General features: G+C 66.6%; 1 protein-coding gene across 4 annotated transcripts in view; it reads right to left on the bottom strand.

Moving 5' to 3' along the window:
- ABR (ABR activator of RhoGEF and GTPase) overlaps window positions 1-27892 on the bottom strand; it is a 95203-nt gene that overhangs the window by 38656 nt on the left and 28655 nt on the right. Inside the window, exons 1-5 of one of the 4 annotated variants that reach the window (XM_037880572.2) lie at window positions 26914-27245; window positions 13810-13994; window positions 5023-5127; window positions 3394-3579; window positions 1177-1284 (exon numbers count right to left, since the gene is read on the bottom strand). In XM_037880572.2, the coding sequence (XP_037736500.1) occupies window positions 1177-1284; window positions 3394-3579; window positions 5023-5127; window positions 13810-13994; window positions 26914-26974 (645 nt within the window). In that variant the 5' untranslated portion in view covers window positions 26975-27245. Of the gene's footprint in view, window positions 1-1176; window positions 1285-3393; window positions 3580-5022; window positions 5128-8239; window positions 8732-13809; window positions 13995-14159; window positions 14210-26913; window positions 27246-27892 lie in introns of those variants that run through there. The other 3 variants (XM_037880574.2, XM_037880571.2, XM_037880573.2) reach the window with 3 other exon arrangements.

Genomic DNA, 27892 nt, shown 5'->3' with positions numbered 1-27892 from the left:
CACCCCAGGGTAAGTCAGCAAGTGCCAGAGGACATGATGAAAGGCTGCTCCAGAATGCACTGCAGCAGCCCGGTCCCCGTGGCCTTCCCTGTGCAGGAGGAGTTTGGGGTTCAAATCCAGTTCCACACTGGTAATCACACCTCCTAGCCAAGAAGACCCGGGTCCCACGGCCTGGACACAGTAGGGAACATCCCTGCACCCTGCCCAGCCTCTGGGAGCACAGGGAGCCGGGTCTCAGCAGCTGGGACAGCACCGGGGTCTGCCATTCGCGTATGGCACCAAGAAAGCACCACGTCCGCCAGCAAGTGCCACAGGGGAACAGGCAAGGAGCTCACATGACTGAGCCAGGCTTGGGGTGCAGGGGGCCAGGTCTGCAAGAACCAAATGGGTTTGAGAGACACGTCTCAGTGAAGCCTGGCAATGGGAAAGGCTGTTGCCCGTGGGCTCCCACCGCTCCACTCCCAGCCGGAGTGCAGGTGCAGTGGGAACAGACATTGGAGCCAGCCCTGCTCAGCCCAGCCCAGCCCCGTCGCTATGCCCCGAGAGCGCCCAGACGTCACCGTGGGGGCCATGGAGCCCACCTGGGACACAGGCTAGCATTGGCCCAGGGACGCTGCTCTCCAGGGACCCCTGCCTGAGTGCCTGCAGGCTGTTGCTATAGCCAGTCAGTTCTTGGCACGCATGGGCCAGAGAGCTCCCCAACCCCCCCACATCCCAGCCAGAGGGCAGAGGAGGGGCTCCAACCTGACCCCCACTGAGCTCTCTGGACAGAGCCTGCAGGTAGGGTGACCAGACAGCAAGTGTGAAAAAAAAAATCAGGACAGAGGTTGAAGGGTAATAGGCGTCTATATAAGACGGACAAAGCCCCAGATTTTGGATCTGGTCACCCTACCTGCAGGGCACATGCTCCACGCTCGCCACCTTGCTGTGCTCACACCAGACCACGGAGCCCGGGCACCAGTGCAGCTGGAGCCGCACTCTCGGGCCCGGGTCGCCCCCCACGCCAGCCAGCGAAGAGGGGAGAGCAGGCTGGGTCCTGCCCTGGGATCCATTCGGTGCCTTGCGAGCCCTGTGCCATGCCACCACCCAGCAAGCGCGGCTGGGCTCTGGGCCAGAGGCTTCCAGCAAACCCCCACCCCCCCCGGGGCAGCTGCCAGAGACGCCCGCCCTACTCACCTCGGAGATCTTCTGGAACTGGTTGTTGCTCTGGCTGCATTTCTCCGCCGTCTCCAGCGCGACCTTGTAGTTATCCACGAAGGCTTTATACACACCGAGCTGGCTGGCCTGGGGGCGAGCGGAGGAGGGGAGAGGGGGATTACCCACAAGACCTGGCAGGACGCGCCTGGGATGGGGGCCCTCTCCTTTCGAACTTTGTCTTCAGCAGTTTCCATAGCAACCTGAGCAGCTGGCGGGGGGGCAGGATGCTCCCCCGGAGCCGGCCCCTCTCACATGCCTGCCCAGCTGGGGCAGGGGAGCAGGCGAGTTCCTCCTGGGCGGGGAGAAGGGGCACATGGCCGGGGGTGCTCCCTTCTGGGGAAGCGCCTGCCCCAGCGACTCTGCCCTGGGGGCCCCCCCCCCCCCCCGAGGTGCCGCCCGCCCTGGAGTCAGGGGCTCTAACAGGACCCCAGGTGCAGCCTGACGGCTGGGGTGGGCCGCAGCAGCAGGCTCCATGTGTGCCAGCTACCCGTCCCTAGGCGGCCGAGCTCGGTGCAGCCTCCTCTCCCCAGCCTGGCTGCTTTGGGGAGGTCACTGACCCCAGAGGAGCCTGCAGGAGACGCTCACGCCCACCAGCCCCTGCAGTGGGCACAGGGACCTGGGAGAAGGTGCCCAGGCCGTGCTGGGCGAGAGCTGATTGCCGGGGGCCAGGAACCAGCCGGGGCAGAGCTGGAAGCCTGGGGAGGACAGTGGGGCAGGCCTCATGCCTGGTCTGGAGCACAGCAGATGGACTTGGGGGACAGCAGCATGGGGAACGTCATGCCCACAGACATACCACTGGCCGCCATGCATGGCCCCCAGCCTCCCTGGCACAGGGACGTTCTCCCAGCCCCACCCCACAGCAGCGGGTACAGGGGGCTCCCCACAGGACAGGGACCAGAGGGCGCAGGTAGAAGGAAGCTTCCCCAGCACAGCCACTAACAAACCAACCCCCGGCGCACCAGCCCGCCAAGCTCGCATGAGAGCAGGTGCTTGCTGCTGCCTGAGCCTACAAAGCAAACAGGGAACCTTGAGCAATCTGCTTCCCAGGAGCGTCTGCACGGCCCTCCCCCTGTGCCAGGGCCTGGCAGCCCTCTCACCTAGCTAGCAGCAGCCACTCAGAGCAGATTAAGGCCCAGCTTCCCAGGCCCCAGCTCCTGGAGCCAGGCCTCCCAGCAAGCACAGAGAAATCAGTTCCTGGCCCTTTGCAGCCAGGAAGTAAGGTGGGACCCGTGAGCCCCATGTAACTGACACAGTGATATCTGCCCGAGTCTGCTGAGAGCTTGCACCACCAGCTCTGAAGAGGGAAGTACTCCCCCGCTGCCAGTGTAACCGACATAGCAATGCTGTTAACTCCGAACTCAACTGTCCTGGGGCCCCCACCAGCTCCTGCCCAAGGCTCCATGTGACAGGAGAGAATCACCCACTCTGCCCCCCGGGGAGCCAAGGGGACCTGTTGTTCTCTGGGCATGGGCTCTGTGTAGTGCCAAGCCGGGGGTGGAGCCACAGGGAGCCTGGATTGCCATAACCCAGCCCTGCTCATCTCCAAGCTCAGGGGGCTTTGCCTGTCACTGGGGCGCTGGAAGGAGACAGACCAGAGGGAAACTGTCCCAAGCCCTCAGCCCCGCAGGCTCCATCAGCCTCACTCAGAGGGGCTGCTGGCTGAGCACACCCAGGGTGCGAGCCTGCATGGGATCGGAGTAGCGACTGCAGCCTGCGCATGGCCCAACTTGGTGTGAGCTGTCACAACAGCCACCCGGCTCTGTGGGGCCCAGACCCCCATCCAGAGGGGTTTGCAGCCACCTGCTGCTGCTCCAGAGACTCTCAAAGCCTGGTCCCTGTTGTTCCAAACTGCCCTGGGACAGCCCAGCCAGAGCCCATAGCCCCACTCGGCTCCCGAGCACCAGGGAGCAGGAGGGGAGCCTGCAGATTGTGTGGGGCCTGCAGCCCCAGCCCTGGTCTCCCCAGGGGCCACCCCCAGCCATTCCAGCCCAGGACTGCCCCACACAGAGCTCCGCCACCCCCCTCCAGCCTAGGCTTGCACCTGGGAAGAACACCTTGGACTCAGCTCAATCCCTCCCTTCTCCTGGCAGCGAGCAGGCGAGGAGCCAGAAGACAAGCCCTGCCTCCGCCCTCACCCCAGGGCCAACGCCCCAGATCCCAGCCATGCCCAGCCACCTGCAGGGGAGCAGAGCTTACCAGCTTCTGGAAGAGGTGCCCCAGGGTGACCTTGCTCTCCCACTGCTGCACCTTGGGGCAGAGGCTGTCGTAAAACTCCTTGTGGATCTCGTAGATGTCCTGGATCTTGTAGAAGATGGTCTCGATCTGCTGGATGGTGAGGACAGGCTGGGAGGTGGTGGCCGTGGCCTTCAGGGGCTTCATAGGCTGCGGCGAGCAGGGGAAGCCAGCATTAGAGCAGGAACCTGCCACAGAGACAGGGGCCGGAGCAGAGCCAGACAGGAGCTTGAGGGCCCCCTGACTGGCATGACATGGGACAGCTGAGAGCCACCCTTCTCAGGCCAGGCCAGGGGGGCAGCCCCTGGGAACTACAGGCCCCACCACGTAGTGCAGCCTGCTCCAGCTGGGGTGTTGCATCCCGGGAGGCCGCCCCCTGTGGGTCCTAGGCCCATGGGAAACAAGGGGTCAATGTTCAGTTCTGGCACTTGCCTGCAAGTTTGGGTCAAGCTAGGTGAGGAGAGTTTGCCAGGGTCGAGCCCCATGTTGCCCTGGGATGGGGGAAGAGCCACTCAGTGGGTGATCCAGCTTGAGGAGTTTCCTGCTCTGAGAACAGCCAGCGGGGCTGCAGGTCGGGAGTGAGGGGCACAGGCAGAGTCGGTGGGGGAGCCCAGGGCTGGGCTAGCAGGGGGGTGGTGGGTCAGGATCCAGCCATCCCTCCTCTCACAGATCTGCAGAGGCCCTTTCTAGCCAAGGCCGCCGTGGACCCAGCTGGGAGCAGGAGAAGGGGGCTCCAGGCCCCGCGGTGTGGGGACGCTGCCCACGCCATGCCGTGTGGGGGCTGCAGACGGCAGTTTCAGTTTGCGTGTCCGCACAGACTTCCCCATTGTGCTGGGAAGGGGAAGGCGGGACCCTGACAGCCCTGCCTATTGCGCAACCCAAGGGCAGCAGGCTCACAGGGGAAGGACCGGGTGCCAGGGCAGCGCCACCAGGAGGTGCAGGAGGGCCCAGGAAAAGGACAGCCAGGCCTGGCACAGGGTGCGATGTGGAGAGACGTCTGGCCCCAGCATACGTCAGCCCTCGCTCCGCAGGTGGTGGTAGGGAATGGGCACCTATGGGTCAGCCCCCATCCCACAGATGCAGGAGTTACATGCCTGGCCAGGCATCCCAGTCCCTGGGCAGGGGGCGGGCAGGACACGTTTGCATTAGCAGCTCTGACCCCAGCAGCCAGGAGGGGACAGAGACCTGCACCCACCCCAGCCTCAGAAGGACTCTTCCTTCTCCACCCAAACTGCTGCTACTCAGGTTCCCCACCCCCGAGGCAGTGGCACCCTCAGCCGCCCACCCTGCTTCCCACGAGGGGCGGAGAGGCTGCTGGGCTGGCTCCCATTGTGAGTGGGGCTGACATTAGAGACGCACCCCCCAGCAGGGATGCTCCCTGCTCTGAAGGGAGCTGGGGCAGGTCTCCAGCCAGCCTAACGCCTGCTTCCCATAGGGGGCGCTGGAGCCCCACTGCCCAGATTCCCGCCTGCAGAACCTGATGTGGCAGGGGAGAGACCCCGGGAGGGCATAGCCTCGCGCCCGGAAGCACAGGGCTCAGTGCCGGGGGCTAGCCCTGGCAGAGGGGACCGGCGCCCGCTGGGCCGTACTCACCAGCAGCAGCGCCTCCAGCTGGTTGATGTAGATCTCCTCGCTGGCCAGGAAGCCCGAGAGCACCAACTTCCGCATCTCCAGCCCCTTCCCGGCATCCCGCTCGCCCTGCATGACAACAAGAGATGTCAGGGTCTAGGTGCTGCAAGGGGAACCCCCAGGATCCGCTCCCAGGGGAGGGGCTCTCCGGAGGGAGGGAGGCTGGCGTGGCCAGGGAGATGCATGGCAGAGCCTGGTGCCAGAGTAGCAGTGTCAGCCTTGGGCGCAATGGGAAGCCCAGGGCAGAGCTGGCTTTGCAGCCCTCCCTCCTCCTCAGTTGGCAGGATCCCAGCTCTGTTGCTGGGGCTCCTGCGGTCTCAGATATTGGCCCTCCCCACAGGGCGAGGCCCACAGCCGCCAGGTACGTTATGCTCATTGCAGGGACTGGGCCAGCTGCCAGCGCCTCACTGAGCCCTGCCTCCCCTGGCCATGTACCAGCACCACCCTTTCCCCGGCTCCCCCCGCTGGCACCCAGGCCGGTGCTCCAGCAGGGCTCCCGTCCTCAGGCCAGCTCGCAGTCCTACCCGTCTCCCCTCCGACACTCGCCCTGCGCACAGCCCACTGTCCGAGGGGTGGGAGTGCCTCAGCACAGGAGCTGGGCTACCCCAGGGCAGCTTCTGGTGGCCAGCCTCCTGGCTTCAGCAGCCCCATGTGCCCCCAGGCCCTGGGGACAACAGCAGCCCAGGAACCTCATGCTCCACCCAAGCCAGCGCCCTCTGCCCCGCTCTACGGCCTCCTCAACCAGGCTCCGGCTCCCCCCAGGGCTCTGAGCCTGGGCAGCGCACCCCCCATGGGCTCCAAGGGGGCAAGCAGCCATGGCTGCTTGCACCAGCCCCCTCAGCCCCAGATCCAAGGGCCCCTGACCACCCAGAGCCAGGCTGGGTGAGGGATTTCTCAGGGGCTGGGCGCAGTTCAGCATGAAGCCGGGGTCGGTGCTGCTCCCAGTGCCACTTTCCAGAGCCAAGACCCTCTGCGGGAAGAGTCTGAAGAGCCCCCCCCCGGCTCACGGGTGCTAACCCAGGTGTCCGGGCCAAACGCGGGGTGGGCAGTGGGACCAGTCTGGCCTGGATTGGCGGCGCATGCGTGGCCACATGCAAAGCAGAAGTGGCTGCATCTCAGCCCTGCCCTGCAGTCAACAGCTCCCTACCCCGCACACCCTGTGCTTGGAGATCCTCAGGGCCCCTGGCTCTTTACCCCTCTGCAGAGGGGGCTGCAGCCCATAGCCCAGCCCCAGCACGAGGCAGGGCTGCTGCAGGGGCCGCTCTGGAGGGTTTGCAACACTGGCGATTTCTGGGGCTCAGCTGGTGAGGACTCAGCGACCCCCCTCCCGGCTGGATCCAGCATTCGGCACCAAGGCAGACCCTTCCCAGGAGGTGCCCGGGAGCCCCTGGCCATGCAGCCTCCCCCACGAGTCCACAGACCCCCTCGCATCAGTCAGTGCCCTGCAGGCAGAGGGGCCCATGGAGCTGGCCCACCTCAACACCCTGAGCCTGGAGGGACGGCTGCACGCCCAGCCCGGCAAGGACCAGGGCCCAACCCTGCTCTGGTTGGACACCAGCGGCTGCTGTTGTGACAGCCATGGGACGTGGCTAGCACCACTGGAAGCCATGGGCAGGAAGTGCTAACCTGCCTGGCGCTGGCCCAGGGCCACCATCCCCCCCCCCGGAACTGAAATCCGTCTCCCCGGCCATGGGGGAGGGCAGTTCCCCTGTTCTGTGAGGTGGGGGCCTCACTGCCCTGCTGGTAAGGGGGAAGCTCCATTTGCTGATAGCCAGATACTCCTCCCCCACCACACGGCACCCTCTGCTCCCTCTGGCTGGGGGGGACCCAGCACCTGGTGGGTGGGTGGGGGGAAAATCAGTCCCCAGTGGACGGGCCTGGATCACTGCCAGGCACCTCTTCTAGGCCTGTCTCCCAGCTGGGCGAGCCCCATTGCCCCCGCCTGTGCCCAGTGCCCTCAGCCCCTCCCCAGACAAGCCCTGGGCCTTTAAGGCAGGAGCCGGGTGAGGCCAGAACCGTTTCTTGTGGGTTTTTAGCCACTGACTAGTCACAGGCTGGTCCTGCTTCTCTGGGGCAGCCCCAGCCCTGCTGCCCATGCCAGGGCAGAGCAGGTGAGCGCCAGCCTCGGCTCTGGGCTCCAGCACAGGCCCTCCCCACAAAGCCCGTTTGGGAAGCCTGGCCAGGGCACTACCTCCCACAGGCCGTAGCACTGGGCCCTGCCATCCTGTTGGGGGCACAGGAGGAGTGGAACGGCGAGTGGTGGCTGCCCCTGCTGCATAGGTAGGTCCAGGGCCTGCAAGTCCCAGAGCCCCCGGCTGTCCCCTGTGAGCCCCCAGCCCTGGGACCAGCAGTTCTGGCTCTGCTTTACTGAGGGCAGCAGCCAGCACCTGGGGACAAGCCCAAGGCCACACAGCACATCCGTGGCAGAGCCAGGGGCTCAGAGCAGGAGCTGGCCCAGTGCCTCTCCGGAGCAGGCAGCAAGAGGCCTGTGTGGCTGAGTGGAGACACTGCCACCCGGGTACGCAGAGACCCCTAGCTCCTCAGCCAGTGCATGGCCCCAGCCCACCCGTGCACAGAGGCCAAGGCTGCAACCCCAGGGCCCTGCAGAGCCAGCAGCCCCTTTGCCCCGTCCAACGCGCCCTGCCAAGGGGAGGGGCTGCTGGGTCCACTGGCACCAGGGCTTGGCTGGGCTAGTACTGCAGGGCAGCCCTGTAGCCAGGGACGGAATCTGTCCCCCTCCCCCAGTCATCGGAGCCCTAATCACCACCCTCTGAGTGAGGCCAGAACAAGCACTGGTGTCACCGGGCCAGGCTCCCTGCCCTGCCCCCCAGCCTCGGCCCCAGGTACACTTCACTGCTCTGCCCAGCTCGTGCCCTGAAAGCTCTTGCACCGGGAGGTGCTCTCCCCCCAGCAGGGACGGCAGGAGACGGAGGGGCAGGCGCCATGGCCCTGTTAGAGGAGGGCACTTCACTGCCTGTCCCTCCAAACTACATCCCAGTGACTGGGACAGACCCCCCCAGGTTAGGGCTCAATGCCCCAGAGCCCAGCACCCACCACAGAGGTGCCAGGAGCCCCCAGCTCTGCCCACAGGCGCAGTGACACAAGCTGACACTGACAAGGACCCCAAACACCGCCCCCCCAGCCCAGCCCCCCTCTCCTCCCCAGGCAGATGTGTGCCCACCTTCTTGGAGGCCAGGAAGGTACACCCCAGGCCTGGGCTGGTGGGGGTGCCTGGCTCCGAATCTTCTTCATCCTCCAGGATTTTGTCCAGATACCCTATGGCCTCCTCTTCCTCCTCCATGGCCCGCAGAGTGGCAGGAGGCCAGAGGGCACAGCCCACAGCTCCAGACAGGCCTAAGCCAGCGGGCCAGCCGGGCCCGATTCAGCCCTGTGAGCTGGCCGCAGCCTGCTGCTCAAAGGAGCCATTACGGGAGTCCTGCCTGCGCCAGCCAGGGCAGCTTGGCCCCAGGCTTCCCAGAGCGGAGAGGAAACCACGTTCCAGGCAGCCCTGAGCCTGCACAAGGCTGCGGAAACGCCAGGGCTGTCAGCACAGGGCGAGGGGCCAGCCCGGCACAGGCTGCTCCGGCTTGCTTAACCCCTTCCCGGCCCCTGCCGTCTGTGCTCCTCCAGCCAGCCCCGCCTAGCAAAGCACAGGAAATGAACGTCTTGCCTCGGGAGGGGGGGGGGGAGGGGGGGTGCTCCCTGGCGTGTGGCCAGCGCCGCGCGCAGGAGCGTTTGGGGAACCAGCTTCTCCCCGGTGAGCTGCCACAGCCACAAAGGGACAAGCGAGCAGCGTCCAGGCGGGGAAGTCAGGCTCCAAGCGCTCTGCTCACACAATTCCTTGGGCCAGCCTCGAGCCACACACAGCACAGGCTAAGGGGCGATGGACAGTCACACCCCAGCATTGGCCGCTGCCTGGAGAGGGCCCCTGCCCCGGAGCCCACAGCACCGTCCCACCGGCCCCGCCCAGGGGCTCTCTCCTCCACCCCCACTCCTGGGCAGTCTTGGCAGAGCTCCCTGGTCCCGCTGCATGGCACCTCTGCAGTGCCCCCAGCTGGTCACCTGGCTCTGCACTGAGCCGCAAGAGCAGCGGCTGCCTCCCGGCACAAGGGAGTCCGGGAGGGAATTCCAGTGCCTGGCAGCGGGGATCGTACAGGATGGGACGGGGCTGGGAGAGGCTGAGACAGGGTCACCTGGAGACCTCCCCCTACAGGGGATCAGGCCTCCTATGCAGCCTGGAGGCAAGTGCTGGGCAGGATGGGACTGGGTAGTCGGGTAAATTTACGGCAGAGCTCTGGCCCAGAACGTGCCTGGCCAGCCCTCACAGCCAGGGAAGGAGCCTTGCAAACCCAGCCCTGGTACCCCTCCATTCCTTCCAGCAGGGTGTTGACTCTGGACCCTAATGATGTGATCAGTGCGGAACGGCTCAGCCACCAGCCAAGCTGACGCAGCCCTGCGCCCCTGCTGGATGTTGTGGCAGATCCTGGGATGGGGAGCAAGGAGTTCAGCTGCTGAGGCCTGAGCCCTCTGCCCCTGCCCAACAGGAAGGAGGAAGAGACACAGCTGCCTCCTGGATACCAAGTCCACCTCGTGTGCCTTCCTGAGCGCCCAAAGTGCCATCCAGCCCCCGCCCAGGGCTGAAACTGGCAGCGCGAGGATCACGCTGGCTGGGGGCAGTGAATGTAACACCAGTGCCAGGGACTCCGGATTGACAAGACTGGACGGGGGCAGCCTCCCGCATGGCCTGGGCACACCGGGCCTCAGCTGGCTGCTGGGAACAGACGAGGGGGAGCAGGATGGGGCTTGTCAAGGAGTGGAGCAGTGGCTGGAGGCTCCCAGGGCCCTGCAAGCTAAGGACGCGGGGAGGGAGCCTTGCTGTTGGAATAGCTGCCTCCACCTGCCCCCAACTCCAGGGAAAGGGGAAGCTGAGGTTGACCTGCTTTGCATGCGCCAGCCTTATTGTCTTCCTCCACCGCTTCCTGCAGCTGCCGGGACCCCAGTGCTGGGGTGGGGACCAACCAGGAGGCACTGGGGGTTTCCAGAGCCCGTGCCCAGCCCATGCCCTTGACGTGGGTAAGAGCCAGGACCAGGCTTCAGCCCTAGGGAGCAGAGGTGCCCCAGGACAGACCCCTGTGCAGAGTTCAGAGAGGGCCAGGGGTGGGGGGAGTCAGTGGGGGGATGGTCTGATGTGGGGGATTCTCACCCAGAACCACAGCCCCCCACCTTTCCCGGTGCAGCAGTCCAGCCCATGCCTCACATGCCCGGTGAGAGGAGGCAGCAGCCCCAGGGCGGGAGGTATGGCCCAGCAGCAATGCCTGCCTGCTCCCCATGCCGCTCCAGCGCGGGAAACAGCCACGCGCTCAGGACAGGGCCCAGGGGCCTGTTCACAGCCCCCTCCACCAGCGCCGGCTGCAAGTCACCCAGCCCCACTGGAAACCCCTTTCAGCCCTGAATTGCACCCCCGCATCCAGAGGGCCACCAGCCCAAGGGCTCTCGGCTGAGCCCCATGGACAGGGGCCCTCCGGTCCCCCTTCTGCAGCTGCCAGCGCTCACTTGAGCCGAGCCCATGTGGGAAGAGGAGAAGCCGAGCGCGAGTCAGCTGCCTCTCATTGGCAGATCCCAGCCAGCACGCAGGCCCCGATTCTGACGCTGGGGAGGCAGCTGCGAAGGGTTAAAGCCACCAGCCGCTGCGTCCAAAGGGCACTCGGCTTAGCCTGGAACTGCCTGGCCACAGATAATGGGATTGAAGGCAGAGCCAGTGCTGGAGCCCCAGCATCTCCAAATCCCATTAGCTCCGGGACGGCTGAGGAGGGAGTGCATGGCAGAGACTCCAGCCCTGGCTGGGCTCTCCCTTGCAGCAGCTGGAGAGGGGCAGACCCTGCTGGATGCCCCTGGGGTAGGAGGGGCCAGCAGCATAGCTGCCAGGAGAGCAGGGCACCCGTGGGAGCATCTCTCCAGTGCGTGTGCACCCTACAGGCTAGGGCTCTGTGGGCACCCATGGCACCGTATGCTGGGACACAGGAAGATGCCAGAGCACTGCCATGCAGCATGCCCCTGCCCTTACCTCCAACCCCTTGGGGCCAGCCACAGGATCAGGGCAGGAGCATGTGCCCCTTATGCAGCAGCCATGCCAGGCAGGCAGCAGCTCTGCCCAGGGGCTGGGCCAGGGACCCTTCCCTTGGCTGTAACCAGGCACAAGCTCCCAGGGTGGGCCATCCAGTGTGGGGGCAGGGCACCCTTGGGAGAGGGAACAGCCTGAGGCTTTGTCCTGAGACACCCAGGCCCAGCAGCTAGATAGCTGCCCCCAGTCAGGCCCGGCACAGCCCAAGCCAGCTCCTGTACCCAGCCACGCCCAGGCTCTGCAGCACCCAAGCAGCCCCCCCCCCCCAACCAGCCAGCTTCTGATGCTACTGGGCAGCGCCAGCAGATCAAAGAGACTGCCCCTGCCCACACGTGTCCAGCTGCCTGCTTCCTGCATGCGCTGGCTATGGCCATGCTACCCGGGCCTGCCCACCCCGGCTTGCTAGCCACAGGCCCCGGGGCGGTCCCCCTCCAGGACCTTCTCACAGGGCACTGGCTTTAGTCCACGAGCCGTGTAGGGAAGGAAGAGGACGAAGGCACCATGCCCATCTGCGGGCAGTAACGCAGGGCAATGCCGGGGGTCCTGCCGAGGGGCAGCCCCGGGGGGGGGGGGGGAGAGATGATCCAGGCCCAGAGCGACACCACATTCCCCCCATACTGGGGAAGCGGATGCACCCATGCTTCGGAGACATCATTAACCAGCCACAGGTCCCTGCTCGCTGATGCCACCTGGTGGGGAAGGCCGAGCTCGGAGCTCCACAGCTGGCATCGAGACCCCAGGCAGGCAGGGGCTGGGTTGGATTCGATCCAGCTCATTCCTGCTGCCCCTTGGCACATGCTACCATCTGCCTTTCCCTTCTTCTGCAGCTGGGCAGTTTAGGGCCTGTTGCCTGCCCAGGGGCTCCCCCATCTTTCTAGGTCCTCCACCCAGCTTGGCATCTCAGCCCCACCAGGCCGGGGAGTGGGAGGAAGCCACGTGTTCGCATTCACTCCTGTTCCTTCTGGGATTAGACCGTAACCCTTTCAATGAGGCAGAACCCACCCTTTCCTGGCACTGCCTTGCCCTGAACAAGGAGTCCCAGAGTTGGTACACAGGCCTCTCTGGCCACATGCACCTCACAGCACGGCCACGAGAAACTGTTACCCTCAGCCTAGCATGGCCTGAGGAACAAGCCCCATGCTCCAGGGCACAAGGGGCCCCACCGCTGCAGGGTCAGGAAGGCTCTCTCTCACCCCCTCCATGCACTCAGCTCATGCTAAAGCGTCAGGCATTTGCCCTCCAACCCACCCAGAAACCTGCCGCCGAGAAGGTGCTGGGTTGGTGCGTATCAGAGCCAACAGAGCTGGGAAAGCAGGTTGCATGGCTTGTTTGCCAGGAGCCCCCAGAAATGACTGGGGAGATACACATCACGCCCCTGAGCCTTCCAGACACTGGCGCTGCCCAGAGCATGGCAAGAGCCCCCCCCAGCCAACCCTTCCCATTTCTCGGGGGTTCCCATTCCCAGAGAGAGGAATCATAATACTCTGACCAGGGCTATCTTTAAAAGGGTTCCCCCCCGCCCCCCACAAAGACACTTGCTTGAAAGTTACCAGAAGCCTTCAACTGGCCCATTCCCTCCCTCCGTCACTAGATGGCGAGCGCAGCCCATCAGAGGGGACGGCCGTGCCCAGTCAGCAAGCTGCAGCATAGAGCCGGGAAGAGGCACCAGGGTCCTGCCTGAGCAGCTCCAGCCACAGCAGCAGAAGCCCCCCACCCCTGCCCCGCTGGCTCCCACGCCAGGCCCTGACACCACAGTTCAGGGTCAGGAAAGGGGAGCATGGGGCCACTACCCTGCACCCCTGCCCTGTACCCCCAGCATGCCCAGCCAATAGGCTTAACTGCCCCTCCCTTCCCCCCCCCCCCCCAGCAGCTGGGCCTCTGAGTCCCTATCCACTGAGGCAAGATGGGGGGCAGAGAGGGGTTCCCACTCCACCCCACCCTCTGCTGGCCCCAGGAGCTGTTCCATAGCTCTGCAGAGAATCCCAGAGCGCCGCTAAATAGCACTGAAATGCATCTGGTTCTGGGGTGGAGAGCAGAAGCTGGGTGCCCTGTACCAGGCACAGGGTGGAGGAGAGAGGATGATGGGCCAGAGACCCCTGCACCCCTCCCCTCTTAGGGGCGGGGCCCATGCAGAGCAGCCAGGCCCCTGGGCTGGATGCTGCAGTGCACAGTCAGCAAGGGGAGGGCTGCCAGGCTGTTGACAGCCCTAGGAGCTCTGCAGCAGCTCCTCCCTCTGGGGATGGCCCTCTTGACAAGCCCTCCTCGCCCTTCACCACAGCAAAGCACCAAGGAAGGAACCGGCCGTGGCACTAGCCGACTGAAGCTGGACACTCGCCCTGCCCTGAGCCACCAGGCCTCAGCCCGTGCTGCTCACCCCCAAACCAGGGGGCAGGGGAAGAAATGCTAGCAAAGGAGCAGCCAGGCTGCTCAGTGCCCCTCCTCTCAAGCCAGAAGAGGCGGAGAAGGACAGTGGGCTGAGCTAGGTGGTCAAGAGGGGAATTGGGGGAGCCAGGGGACCAGACCATCCCAGCTCCAGGGACACCCGGTCCCACAGGACACAGAACCAGTGTCACGCCTATGCTGGGCAGAGACCCCCCAGGTTCCAGCAGCACCGTCACGTGGCCACCTACCCCAGTGCCCAGGCTGTCGGTGGGCGTGGGTGAGACGCCATCCCCGCTCTCCTGGCCGCGGGCGCTGAGCTGCGGCGACATGGTGGGCGACTCGTCGATGTAGGGCATGGTCTCCGAGCCCTCCGGTGGCACCTTGGGCTCCTCATTCCCCTCCGCGTCGTAGTCCTCCGCCCCGTAGTTGAAGTCTGCCAGGAGGACAAGGAGAGGCCGGTGAGTGTCTGCCACCAGGGCACCCAGGGAGGCATAGCGCTGCCTGCCCCTCGCCGCCATGGCACCACCCAGCAGCAGACCCCAGGTGGGAGACGGGGCTGGCCAGAGGCATGGCACCCAGGGGCTAAGCCATCAGACACCTGTCTGCCCCCAGGGCGCTCCTCCCCACTGGGGAGAGCTGGGAGCTCAGCACTCTCCCTGCCTGCTGCACCATCTTGCTTTTTATAGGGCTGGGGGTGGGGCTCCCAATAGGTGAGGTCACTTCCCTAGCCCCGCCCCCTTGTTTTGACTCCAGCAGCCAATGGGTGTGTGGCACCAGGACAAGGTGGGCGCTGAGACAGAGACTGATGGTTAATAGGAAAAACCCTTTTCCACCAGCCCCCCATCCCTCCCTGCAGCTGGGCAGGGGCCTTCTCCCAGCTCCGCCGGGGCCCAGGGCAGGGGCGTGGGCGCTTGGCCTCGGGGTGCCCCCATTGCACTGGCAGCGGCTGCGGAGGGCTGCAGGGCCCGGGCGTTGCATGGCTTGATTTTAGGGCTGCTCCGGTCAGGCACGTGGCAGAGACTGTGCCCCGGGGGGGGGAAGGGTTCAGCCAGGGCTGGAGGGGCCCCTCAGCGCCCCTGGCCCAAGGGTCAACAGCTCCCTGGCACGTCTGCATGTATCTGACAGCCAGCCACACAGCCCCCTCCACCGCGGAGAGTCGGCCACCCCACGAGCCACGAACACACATACACTGAGAGCACCACCTCCCCGCACATTCCCCCTCCCCAGGGCTAGCCCCCAGCCAGCTTTTAACCCCTGAGGAGCAGTGGCCCCCTCCCCGGCGCAGCGAGCCACGGTGGCCCCCTCGGTCCCCTCCTGGCCATGCTCTGCCCAGCCAAGCCCACGGGCACCCTTGACACACAATTAACAGCTGAGAACTGCCCTGGAGGTGCAGGGACCCAGCTCTGCCAGACATCCTGCTGCAGGGGCAGGGGCAGGGGCAGGGCTGAGCAGGGAGTGGAAGGGGCAGCAGCAGGGGGCTAGGGAGCCAGTGATCCATGCGAGGGGAGGACTCCGCTGCAGCCTGCCCCCCCATGCAGAGGTGCCAAGCGAATCTGTCCCCTCATTCCTATACCCTCAGTAGCAGCAATGAGGGTGGGCCTGGGTGCCAGGACTCCTGGGCTCTGCCGCCGACCCACTGGGTGGTTTGCATAAGTCACGACTCCGCCTCTCCATGCCTCAGTTTCCCCTCTAGGTCATTGTCCCCGCGGCACTCAAGGTGGGGGGAGCGGGGGCATGGCATCTTCCCAGCCCACCAACAGCAGAGCTTGCTAGGCCCGGGAGCCGTGGCCCTCAGCGACACTCGCCCCCCAGCGCAGCAACTCGCCATGGGGCGCTGGGCGAGCAAAGCAGCCCAGCTCCAGCAGGATGTTAATGGCAGGGAAGGGCGCAGGGCTACCAGCCCTGAAGGCAGCACAGGGGCAGTTCTCCCCACCCCCTCGCTCTCTGTCCCCAGACTCTCTCAGGCAGCGCTGAGCCCCCCCACCTCAGGCCTGCCCGTCCCAGCCGCCCCCTCCCTCCATCACTGACAGGCTACAGCCGGAGGGATGGGGCCAGGCTGGGAGCAATGAGCTGCCCCTGCTGCAGGTGAGGGCAGGGAGGCCCAGGGGTTGGAGCCGGACTCGGCTTCATCCTCCACAGGCTGCAGAGCTGGGGGGAGTTGGGGGGGGGGGGCCTGGCCGGTTACCACGGAAATAACAATGGCCTCGGCAGAGGGAAGAGCCAAATGCAGCAGCCCCGAGATGGGTAGAGGGCAGGGGTCTGGTGCCGAGAGGGGGTGGGATCCAGAGGGCAGGGGGCTGCGCCGAGGGGGGCGATCCAAAGGGCAAGGGCTGGTGCCGAGTGGGGGGATCCAGAGGGCAGGGGGGAAGGGGAAGCTAGACTGTTGGGGTTGGCCAGCAGGTGAATGCTGGGGGGCCCAGGGCTCAGATCCCCAGGAGCTTGGGGCAGGGACTCTCCAGCCCAGGCCTGGCCCCTGGGAGCTGCTCTCAGGCAGGTCTGCGTGAGGCCGACAGGGCCCTTCCCGGGGTGAGTGCCAGCCTCTTGGAGCAGGGGCAGCTGTAGTGGGAGCTTTCTGTGCTGGGAGGCCAGGCTGGGCCTGGCCCCTCAGGGCAGCTCCCAACCCACTGGCTGGTGGAGGGGGCAGGCGGGCACTATGAGCGATGGTGAGTCCCTGCCACCCCAGTTGGAGGCATGCTCCCACCCCAGCCAGCACCCGCTGTCACAGCAAATGCCTCCTCTGAAGGCCTTGCTCCTGTGTGCGCCCTGCACTGACCTCTGCTCCACCCCAATGGTCCTTGTGGGCACCCTTCCTGACCCCACAATGATCCCAGCACCCTGAAGCCTGAGGCTGGGTGCCCCTCAAGCCCCTGCACTGAGTGCGCCCAGCCCAGAGCCCCCACGCAAAGGCAGGTGGGGGCTAGAGCCCCCCCCCCAGCCCACTGCACTGAGTGTGCCTGGCCCAGCACCCCCGTGCAAAGCTGGGCAGAGGCAGAGAGCCCCCCGCACACACACACACAGCCCCCTGCACTGCGTGTGCCTGGCCCAGAGCCCTCGTGCGAAGCTGGCTCACTCAAGCCTCACAGCACGATGCTCAGCTGCAGTTAATATTTCATTGCAATTTAATATTTCAAGCTGATAAATCTTTAAATCCAAGAGGACTTTAAAGCCCTCCAGAGTCAGACCCTGTGAGCATGAGCCAGGGAGGGAAGAGGGCCAGGAACAAGGGACATTGCTGGGCCCGTTAGCCTGGGGAATCATGTCCCCATGCCAGGGAATGGGAGGCCAGTGCTGGAGCCATTCAGAACGGGCCTGGGCAGAGCCCAGCAGGACGGGTCTGTGTGGGACACAGCACGGCACAGAGCGAACCCGTAACTGACCCCATCGCAGCTCAGCAAGCAACCCAGCATGGTCACCGCCGGGCAGCCCAGCCCCCATCGCTCAGACGCAGGAGGGTCCCCGCTAGGCTCGTCCTGCTGGGTCTGGCTCCTGTGGCCCTGGAAAGGTGCGTGTGTCCGTGCACACACACACACACACACACACACACGCATGCGCATGCAGGCACAGCATGGCAGCCCAGGTTCCCACCTCATTAGCACGCTCCAGCAGGGAGCCCTCCCTGCTCCTGGGAGCAGCAGGCCAGGCGCCGGACCCGGCTGCTGGCAGCGCTGCGGCAGGCTGTCAAGGGAGCAGCTGGGACAACCAGCCGAGCGCACGCTCCTGAGTCACCCTCATTAGCACGGGGTTCCCTCCATCGCACCCACACACGCGCTGCCTCCCAGACTGCCGGACATGGCGCGAGAGGCTGGGAGATCCCACTGGCTGCGTGGCGCATGGGGAGGAGAGGGGTACTTTACGCTGCACTACGCACCTCCCTCCCCACCTCTGCATGCACATGGCTCGCACGCGCACACGGCTCGCACGCGCACAGCACGGAGCCCCGGGGAACGTCCCACTCCATTTGGGGCCCCTCCCTGCTGCTGGCGCTGGGCAGGGAGTGCTGGTTATATATACACAATGCTCTAGCACGTTACATTAGCACATCCCCACTTGTGGGGACAAGCGGGGGACTCCTCTCACATTGCGGGGGGGGGTGTGTGTGTTTGATTCACTTCTGCTTCCTTGTTTAAGGAGTTGGGGTGAATTTTAGAGCAACAGCCCAGAGCATGGGGGTGAAGGCACAGCTCTACCTTCTCCTTTCTAAGCCTGGGCCCCCCTCCCACAGCTCTGCTGGTGACCCCCAAACCCAACCCCAGCCCCTGCTAGCCCAGCCCTGGGCTCCCAGCCCAGCTCTGCCAATGCCCCCCCCCCAATCCCGACCCGCAGCCCCTGCTAGCCCAGCCCTGGGCTCCCACCCCCAGCCCAGCTCTGCTAGTGCCCCTCAATCCCGACCCGCAGCCCCTGCTAGCTCAGCCCTGCCCCCACAGCTCTGCTGGTGCCCCTCACTCCTGAGCTGCAGCCCCTGGTAGCCCCGCCCTGGGGTCCCCCCCCAGCCAGCTCTGCAGGTGTCTCTCAACCCAGGACCTTTGCACCCCACCCTGAGTCCTTTCCTGCCCCTCTCTGGCTCCCCCTGCTCCCCCCAGGCCCATGTGGAGTCCGGCAGAGCCAGACGAGCCAAGACATCTCTGCCAGCCAGGCCCAGGGCAGCTGGGCACGGCTCAGCCGGCAGATCTCACGGCCCCTAGCTCAAGCCCACCTCCACCAGCTGCTGCTGGCAGCTTCTCCTAGAGCCGGGGTGCCAGCCCCCAGCGCCAGCCCTGCTCCAACCGGGCCAGGCTGGCGCGCGCCCGTGTCCCCAGCTCCCGCCTCCGCAGCGGCTGCAGGGCCCGCGGCGTGAGGCCCGTGCCATCGCCATGGCAACAGGCTCCTGCACAATCCTGCCGGCTGCCAGCTCAGCCTCCCACGGCCGCAGGGATGGGGGAAGGGGCCTTGCGCTCTCCCCTGCTCCATCCCACGGGCCGGGCAGGGCGGGGGGGGGGGGGGGGGGCAAAGGGGCAACGGAGCCAGCATCACCCCACCCCACAGCCCAGCTCAGTGCGGCCCCGGCTTTCAGCCAGCACAACAGCGGGGCCAGGAGCCCCCCAGGGCTCGCGGACACCGGAGCGGGAGCAGGGGCTGGGCTCGGCGACCTCCAGGAGAGGCGCTCCCTCCCAGCCGGCCTGGGGGCCGCAGTGTCACGACCCCAGCCTGCCCCATAGCAGGGACCGCTGAGCTGGGGGCCGAGCCGCCGGCAAGGGTACCAGCGCCCCGGCTATCGGGCTGCAGCCCGAGCCCAGGGCAAGAGGCAATGCCACCCCACCTCTCCCAGCTCTTCCCATGCCCTCCGGCATGGGGCTCTGCAGCAGCTTCTTCCCTCTAAAAGCCCCCTGGAGCCACTGGGCAGGAAAGAAACCGACCCCATGATTAGCAGCCACTCATAGCCCGTGCCCCCAGGGCAACAGCCACATGCCAGCCACAGCAGTTAATATTTCACCAGCCCCACCGACAGGGCAGAGAAGCCCCCGTGCACCAGGGTGCAGTATCTGGGCTCTCCCAGAGCACTTCCCCGAGGACGAGCCCCGTGCAGTCAGGTCTGCACGGAGGAAGGCACGTTCCTGGCTCCCCTACGGCCCCGCCAGCTGCCCTCCTTACTGCACCAGGAATGCAAATTAAACCCAACAGCCAAGACACTATGCCCCATTGCCAGGCACATGTCAAGTGCTACTGCCAGGGAGGGGCGGCCGGGGTGGGGCGTGTGGGGCAGGGGGGAGCAGGGTCACATGCGTCCCCAGGCCAGGCGAGAGGCCCTGGAGAGCCGGGACCCAGCGGGAAGAACTTGTGCCATCTCCGAGAGTGCCCCAAACACACACATTGAAAATCCCCGGCTCTAATTCCTGGGCCTGCACTTCCCACCCTGGGCCCTTATCTGCTGCGCCCCAGGGCCCCTGCACCCCTGCCTGCAGCCCAGAGAGAGGCCAGCCGCCCTGGGTTTGTGTGGCCCCCGTAGCACAGCCTGAGTCCAGCACCGCCGCAGCATGGGGAGAGCGGCTTGAAAGCCAGCCGCACCGTGGTCACATCGCCCTCCCCACAGCCTAGCGCCGGGCCACCTCCAGCAACGGGAAAGGGACGGGAGGGCTTGGGAGCCCCTCCACTGCACGGGTCCGAGGACGGGAAGTCACAGGAACAGCAAAGGGAGATGCTGGGTGATCTCACTGCCACTTCTCCTCACCTCTGCCAGCGCCTCAGCACCGACCACAGCCCCCGTCACCCCGGCCCGGGCTCCCCACCCAGCTGTGCCGGCACCGACCCGCAGCCCCCGTCACCCCGGTCCGGGCTCCCCACCCAGCTGTGCCAGCGCCGACCAGCAGCCCCCGTCACCCCGGTCCGGGCTCCCCACCCAGCTGTGCCAGCGCCGACCCGCAGCCCCGTCACCCCGGCCCGGGCTCCCCACCCAGCTGTGCCGGCGCCGACCCGCAGCCCCGTCACCCCGGCCCGGGCTCCCCCCCCCAGGTCTGCCAGCGCCGACCCGCAGCCCCCGTCACCCCGGCCCGGGCTCCCCCCCAGGTCTGCCAGCGCCGACCCGCAGCCCCGTCACCCCGGCCCGGGCTCCCACCCAGCTCTGCCAGCACCGACCCGCAGCCCCCGTCACCCCGGCCCGGGCTCCCCCCCAGGTCTGCCAGCACCAACCCGCAGCCCCCGTCACCCCGGCCCGGGCTCCCACCCAGCTCTGCCAGCACCGACCCGCAGCCCCGTCACCCCGGCCCAGGCTCCCACCCAGCTGTGCCAGCGCCGACCCGCAGCCCCGTCACCCCGGCCCAGGCTCCCCCAGAGCTGTGCCGGCGCCGACCCGCAGCCCCCGTCACCCCGGCCCGGGCTCCCACCCAGGTCTGGCAGCGCCGACCCGCAGCCCGCGTCACCCCGGCCCGGGCTCCCCCCCAGCTGTGCCAGCGCCGACCCGCAGCCCCGTCACCCCGGCCCAGGCTCCCACCCAGCTGTGCCAGCGCCGACCCGCAGCCCCGTCACCCCGGCCCAGGCTCCCCCAGAGTTGTGCCGGCGCCGACCCGCAGCCCCCGTCACCCCGGCCCGGGCTCCCCACCCAGCTCTGCCGGCACCGACCAGCAGCCCCCGTCACCCCAGCTTCAGGCTCTCCCCATCCCCTTCTGCTGATGCCCCTCAAACCCAAACTGCAGCCCCCCTTCCTCATTATTTGTGTCCTGGGCCTTTCCTGAGAGCTGCCTGCGTTCGGGCAGGGGGAGCGCACGCCGTCTCTGGGGAACACACACCTGCAACCGCTGCCCTCCTCCTCCTCCACTAGAGACAGGTTAGGCGCAGTCCGGGGATTCCTGGCTCGCTGCTGGCCCAGCCTGTGCACCCCTCCATGCAGGGCCCCAACGCTCTTCCTCGCCAGCCCCCAGAGCCCTCGGCTACAGCCTGGCTGACAGCTGGCTGCGGCTCCCGGAGCCTGCTGCACCAACGCTTTGCCCAGCCTTCCACTTCACTAAGCATCTCCATGGCTGTGGCCGCGCATTCGCCTGCCTGGGGGAGCCTGGGGAGAGCGGGCGGCTAACAGGGCCAGCACGGCAAGGGCCAGGAACAGTCCTCGGGGTCATTTCCCTCCCTCCACGTGCAGTGGGGACTGGCTCCAAGGAGAGTATGCCTGCAGCCTGGCGAGGGCGAGGGGAGACCAGGCTGGGGAACTGGCCGGTGGAGCGACCACGCCCCTGGGGAGACACAGACGGGACGGGACGAGGAGCCCTTGGCCCCCCTGGTCGCCAGCCTGTGAGACATGCTCCCTCTCCCCGGCGCGCTGCGGACTGGCCCTGCTGCCTCAGCCGAAGGCGGCCCAGAGCGGGAGGGAGCCGAATGAGGCAGGAGTGAGGCTGGCCTGAAATGCCTTGGCACAGGGACCCGGCTGTGCCAGTCCAGACCCACAGGTGGCAGCTCCCTCCCAGGACCAGCAGGGGACCTTAAGATCTAGGCTCTGCCACGTGGGCCCAGCTCTAGCTCCAGACAAATCCACACCCGGGATGAGGGGGCAGCGACTGCCCTCCCGCAGGGCCTCCTTTGCCAGCCCCGGCAGAGCCCTGAATAAAGACACCTCTGCTTTCCCCCGCGGTGGGAAGTGACCCATCTGGGATGGGGACTGGCTGCAGGATTGCCACTGAGGTGTATTTCTTCCCTTCTCTCCCCCTGTGGATTAACCGCTGGGGGCCCAGTGGTGCCTGTTAAACTGACCCTGCCTGCAATGGAAGCAGCTCATTAACCTTCTCCTTCCTTCCGCCTTCACCACTGCTCCCTCCATCCATGTCAGCTCTCCTCCCCACTCACAGGCGCCAGGGGCAGGCGCTGGCAAAGCCCTGGCATGGGCGGTACAGCCGGGGCGCCCAAAGCAAGCCTGCCAGCATGGGACAGTGCTCCCCAGCACACCTGGGCCAAAGGATCCCGCAGGAGGACGGGGCTGGGGAAACGGGATCCTGGCAGCCCCGCAAAGCCCGGGTCATTCCAGAGCCCCCAGCAGCACTGACAATGGCTCCTCTTCGCTGGCCCTCATGCCGTGCTGGGAGATCTCGCCAGCTGGCTGCCCCAGGGATGGGCGAGGTATTGCTCAGGTCTAGCGCCCCAGCAGGGGTGGCGCCCCTCCCTTTGCAGCCTGTTCCTGCCTGGTCCCCAGTCTGCAACACAAGGGCCCTCTGCTGCTCAGGCTTGCTGGGCAGAGCAGCCAGTCGGCGGCTTTCCTCCACACTCCAGGCTGCCCCCGGGAGCTCTCCCTGCCTCTCCTGCTCGGGAGTTGGAGGGCCGGGCAGATGGGCCCTGAGAGCCAGGGGGGTGATGTTCTCTAGTGCAAAGGCGGAGAGGGAGGAGAAAGGCCCCACTGAGGAATCTGGGGCAAGGGGGATGCACCAGAACTCTCATGTAGCCCTTTATTGTGGCTAGGACCCACCGATCTGAAGCCGTTTCCTGGATCTGTGTCCTGCGAAATCTCTGCAGAGGCTCAGCCAGGCCGGTGGGCCCAGTGCCCACTCCCAAGCGAAGGGGCGTCTGGGCGAGCAGAACCCAGAACCTGCCTGGGAGCCTACAGGACCAGGGACAGCCCCCCAGGGCTCAGCTATGGTGGGGCCAGGCCTTTTGTGCTGGACTAAAGGGAGCCACTTTGGCTCCCTGGCATCACCCACGGCCTGGGCCAGGAGAGACCCACCCGACGGAGCTTAAATCCCGTCACCTAACCACCGCCTCAGCCGGAGGAAGCAGCAAGTCCGCAAAGCGCCCATCACCGCCTGGGCCAGACCCGCAGCAGAGTCTCCCGCAGAACCACCCGCAGGTTGGGAGGAAGGAACTAGCGTCCAGCTGCCCGGCTAGGCAGGCAGCCCGGCACGCTCACCCCCTTGCCCCACCGGAGAGACACAGAGACCATCGGGCCTATTGCTGCGTTCTGCGCCTCGGGCCCAGATGGAAACTAACTGCTAATGGGGCACGAGGTGGCCCAGACCTCGTGTCTGGGCAGGGCTGCCGCGGTTCTGCTGTGCCCGAGGGAGGCTGCAGAACCCAGCCCAGGCCTGAGGGGGAGAACACACCACCCCAACGCTGCTGCAGGAGTCCCCGGTCCTGGCTTCCTTCCATAGGGCCCATCATACAGTTACCAGCTCTGGTGCATTCCCTCCCGTGCCCCCTGGTGCCGGGGCACCCCGGCTCCTGCCACGCTGGAATGCACTCAGTGCTGGCACGAACCACAGAGAGATGCAGCCTGAGCGAGTCTGACAGTGCCGGAGCCTGGAGCCATGCCAGCAGGCTCTGAAACACACCTCACCAACCACAGCCTTGGCACTGGCTCCTGAGGCCCCTAGGACAAACACCCAAGGCAGATCCCCAGTGACGTGCAGCAAGCCACACGCTGCCCTGGACAGGGCTAAGGGATCTTCACACTCCTGATATGGGGGCTAGCCAAGGCAAAGCAGCCAGCTGGGTGCAGGGCACCCATCACAGCATCTCTCCCCGGCCAGGCCTGGCTTCCCCTTCCCTCAGCCGGGATCGCCAGTCACGCCAAGCTCAGCCCGAGGGTCTAATCCACCCAGCTTAGCTCACTCCTGAGCCCCGAGCCAGATGTGATGCTGGCAGAGAGGCCAGTGCTCCAACTCCCTCTGTGCCCAGCAGCCCTCCTCTCTCCTGGATGGGCACATCCGCCACCCGCCTGCACACAGACCAGGAGAGGGCAGCGTGGCCCTGCTCTCCAGTTCATGCCAGGCCACAGATCCAGGCAGAGCCTCTTCAACTCGCTGCACGGAGGCTTGGACACTCAGGGGCAACTTGCACATCCATGTACATTTTGAACGCCAGACACCTCCTGCTTACTTCGGGGCGGGGGTATTTCCGCATGGGACCGAGTACCTCTGCCATCTGCCCACCTGCGGCAGGTTAGCCAGTGCAGACAAGGGCTCAGAGCAGGGCCCACATCCAGAGCCAGGGAACCAAAGCCAGCCTCCAGCCGGGGGCTGCAGGCACAGCTTCCGTAGGGCAGCCCCCATGGACACTGGGTCTGATCCAGTGCTGGGTCTGCCAGGGCTCGCTGGGGGGCCTCAGCAAGGCACGAAGGGTGCTCAGCCGGTCGGAGCACACACGGTCCAGAACTACTTCTGACCCTGGTGGCCTTAACCGCTCTGCGCCTGTCTCCAGACAGACACCACGTTATAAAGTACATTCAGGTCACTGGATCGAGAGTGAAAATTATTAACGTTCACCTCCATTGCTGTGCCCACACCTGCCCCGCCATTGGCCCCCAGGCCTGCATCCTGCCTGCACCTACCCCGCCACTCACCTCGTGCACCCCCCGCCCACACATGCCCTGCCATTGGCCCCCCCCCACCCGACCTGCCCGCCTTTAGCCCCCCGCCTGCACCTGCCCTGCCATTGGCCCCCAGGCCCACATCCCGCCTATACCTGCCCCGCCATTCACCTCGTGCACCCCCTGCCCGCACCTACCCTGTCATTTGCCCCCCGTGCCTGCACCTGCCCTGTCGTTCGCCCCCCCTGCCCGCACCTGCCCTGCCATTGGCCCCATGCACCCCCTGCCCCGCCATTCACTTCCACGCAGCCCAGGCCCACACCCTGCTCCCCCATTCGCTCTTGCACGCCCAGCCTGCACCCTGCCGTTCGCCCCCAGGCCCACACCCTGCTCCCCCATTCGCTCCTGGAGGCCCTGCCTGTGCCCTGCTCATCTGAATTCCAGCCTCAGGAGCTCGGGTGTGCTTTGATTTGCTGCGTGTCACGGTGGAGAGCACCCTGGGCTGGGGTCTGACGGGCAGTGCACCATACGAATTATACAGCCAGGCAATGCCATTCAAAGCACCCAACCCACCTCCTCCGGAGCCCCTGGCCAGGCACCCCACCCACTGTGTGCCACCTCTAGGCAGCGTCCTCTCTCTGTCCTCCACATCACCACCACACTGTCCCCCACAAGGTTACTGGTCCTTCCTGCCCAGCGCCAGGCCCTCCTGCGGGCTCCACTCCGAGTTTCACGGCTCCGGCGCAAACACCTGCAGACCGGCCAAGGGATTCAGCCGCAGGCCCCCAGCAGCACTGCGGAGAGGCCGATGGCTCCGCTCCTCATGCTTCAAGGCCGCAGGCTGGCTGCCTACAGGGGCCAGGAAGAACTCACAGCTCCGGCTCTGCGAGGCCGGCCAGGCACAGTAGCGGGGGCTCTCCAGCGCTGGCCCTGCTGGGGGGCTGCACTGCGCTCACCCCACCTGCAAAGCACCTCAAAGCACTTCTCAGGCCTCAGCCCTGCCTGACGTGGGGAGAAACCATGGCACCCGCCCCAGGCCACACAGCGAGGCAGCCACAGAGGCGGGAACAGAGCCCAGAAGTCCAGGGCTCTCAGCACACGGCCTTGCGGGTGGGTGGGGGAGCTTACCCGCTCGCTGCACCACTGCCAGGGCATCTTCTGGCGCCCGCCCGCCTGAGGTGCTTGCTGCACCGACCCAACCCCGGGGCTGCGAAATCCAGCCAGAGCCAGGCCTCCCCGCTGACCCAGCGCGAGGGCCAGGGACCCGGGCGATCCCCCTGCCTGAGCCCTCCTGGGGCCACAAGGAGCTTGGCCCCATTCCCGAGGCAGCCCCTGTCTCTGGGGCCGTGGTGGCTACCCAGTGCCACACCGCAGAGCGCGAGAGAGTCACACGAGCCCCGCAGGCAACCCCACCGCACGAAGGGTCCCCAGTGACCCGGGTCCTGGAGCTCTCTCCCACTCCTCGCATCGCAGGGATCTTCCCGCCACTGCCACAAGGGGGCACGGGAAAGCAGCCCAAGCCCAGGGACCAGCCTGCTTCCCCGAGCTCGTAACCGGTGGCACAGGGGCTGGCAGGAAGGCCCCGTGTCGGGGGGCACGGCTGCCCAGTGACCCTCGGACACCAGCAGGGCGAGCCGGGGACTGACCTGCTCCCGCTGGAAGGGGGCGTCAGGCGTGGGGGCAGCGCAGGGCTCGGCCCCTCGGGGCGCCGAGGTCACCCAGCTAGCAACGCAGGAAGCGTGGTGTGGATGGCTCCGGTGTCTCTACCCAGAGGTGCAGCCCCACTCGGAGCAGGGTCAGACGACGCTGCAGGAGCAAGGCCCGAGCCCACCGCTGCCCCCAGGGCTCTCAGCCAGGCCCCCGCCGAGCACAGCCCGTTCCGGGGCTGGGAACTGGGCACGGCTGAACGTGCTTCCCCAGGTGGATCAGCCTGTGCCCCCCGCCCCGGCGCCACGCAGGTGAAGGCAAGTCAGGGCATCTCCCAAGGAAGAGCGCGCCCCATGGACAGCAGGGAGCATCTCCGCCACAGAGCCGCATGGGTCTCTCGGGGCGATTGCAGGGGAAGGTGCCCCAATCCTCCCCGCTCACCTGCGTGACCCCGCTGCGCCAGCGCTCAGCCTGCCCGTTTCCATAACCTGCCCCGGGCTCTGACTGCCCAGGAGGGGGCTGCCGGGGGCTGTGCCGCCCCCAGAACACGGGCACTGTCTAAATGCCAAGGGCTGGGGGAAGCGCTTCCCGGAGCAGCCTGCAGTGACAGAGAGCAGGAGAGGAGCGCGCATCCACGGGGAGGGGGCTGCACTGAACAGCCCAGGCCCCCGGCTGACGGCAGGCAGCAGGGACACCCACTCCGATGCCGCCTTCGCTTGGATCCTGCCACCCCCCCGGCCCTGCGGCGCAGCGTTACACAACAGGTAGTGACAGACGGGGGAGCCGGGCCGGCCAGTGCCCCCACCTGGCACCGTGCCCCCAGGTGAGCCGGCTCCCTGCCCCCTGAGCGATCCTACCCCAGGGCTCTTCCCAGCCCTCTCCGACTCCCGCAGCCGGGAGACGCCGGCGGCTCCGGCCCAGCCCAGCCCGGCCCCCCCGAGCGCACACGTACTGCTGTAGAGGGTGTCGATCCAGGAGAGGCGCGCCAGGCCCCGGTGGCTGAGCGGCTCCATGCTCGGCGAGGCGAGGCTGGCTGTCAGATCCTCGGCCACCGACACATCTCCCAACAAAGGCGGCGAGAGGAGGGAGGGAAGGGAGCGGGGAGGGGGCCAGGGGGAGCGGGGCTGGGGCGGGCTGGCAGGAGCCCGGGCAGCAGTGGGTCACGGCAGCCGGCGAGGGGAGCCCGAGCCAGCCCCTACCCTGCAGCACGGGGCTGCCTGCCGGGGGGAGAGGCTCCGCTCCGGGAAGGAGCCGCCAGTGCCTGCCAATGGCAGCCCGCACCTCCCCCCGCCTCCGCCGGAGATGGGGCGGGGAGCGGAGCCAGCCCCGCATGCAGGGAAGCTGGGGAGGGGGCAGCGAGCCCCTCTCTCCGTGCTCCGGCGCCCTGTCCAGAGTCACCCCCAGGCGCTCAGCTAGGCTGCTGCCCTGCACCCCAGAGGTGGCTGCATTTCAGCATCATGACAGGTGACAGCTGGGGGCGAAGGGGGGGCACCCCATGCCGTGGGGCAGTGCTGGGCTCCGCAGGCTACCATCAGCTCCCTGAGTTTGGAGGGAAGAGGCTGCGGAGACGCTGCCAGATGGTCAGGTGGCTGCAGGTGGCAGTTAGCTGGGTCTGCCGCATCCCTCGAGGCGATGACTCCCTCCCCCAGCCATGCCGTGAGTATTTTTAGGGGGTGGGGGAGGGGCAAGAGGGGCCCTGTGGATGGCCTAACCTGGGCATCCAGCCCTGTGCCCCCTCTGCAGACTGAGAGCCCAACCCGGCAAGACCCCTCGAGGCAGCCCGGGCATGACTTCAGTCCACCAGCCAGGGAGGCCAGTAGTGCCAGCTGGCAGGGCGATGCCCGTCTATTGGAAACCAGGCTGAGAACCAGCCAACTCATTCCACACAGGCCAGCGAGCAGCCAGGGATATAGCCACCTCCCAGCACCAGC

Source organism: Chelonia mydas, chromosome 17 (genome assembly GCF_015237465.2).
Source record: "Chelonia mydas isolate rCheMyd1 chromosome 17, rCheMyd1.pri.v2, whole genome shotgun sequence".
Taxonomy (NCBI): Eukaryota; Metazoa; Chordata; order Testudines; family Cheloniidae; genus Chelonia; species Chelonia mydas.
The sequence above is the reverse complement of the archived record's forward strand: the minus strand, read 5'-3'. Positions and strand labels throughout refer to the sequence as shown.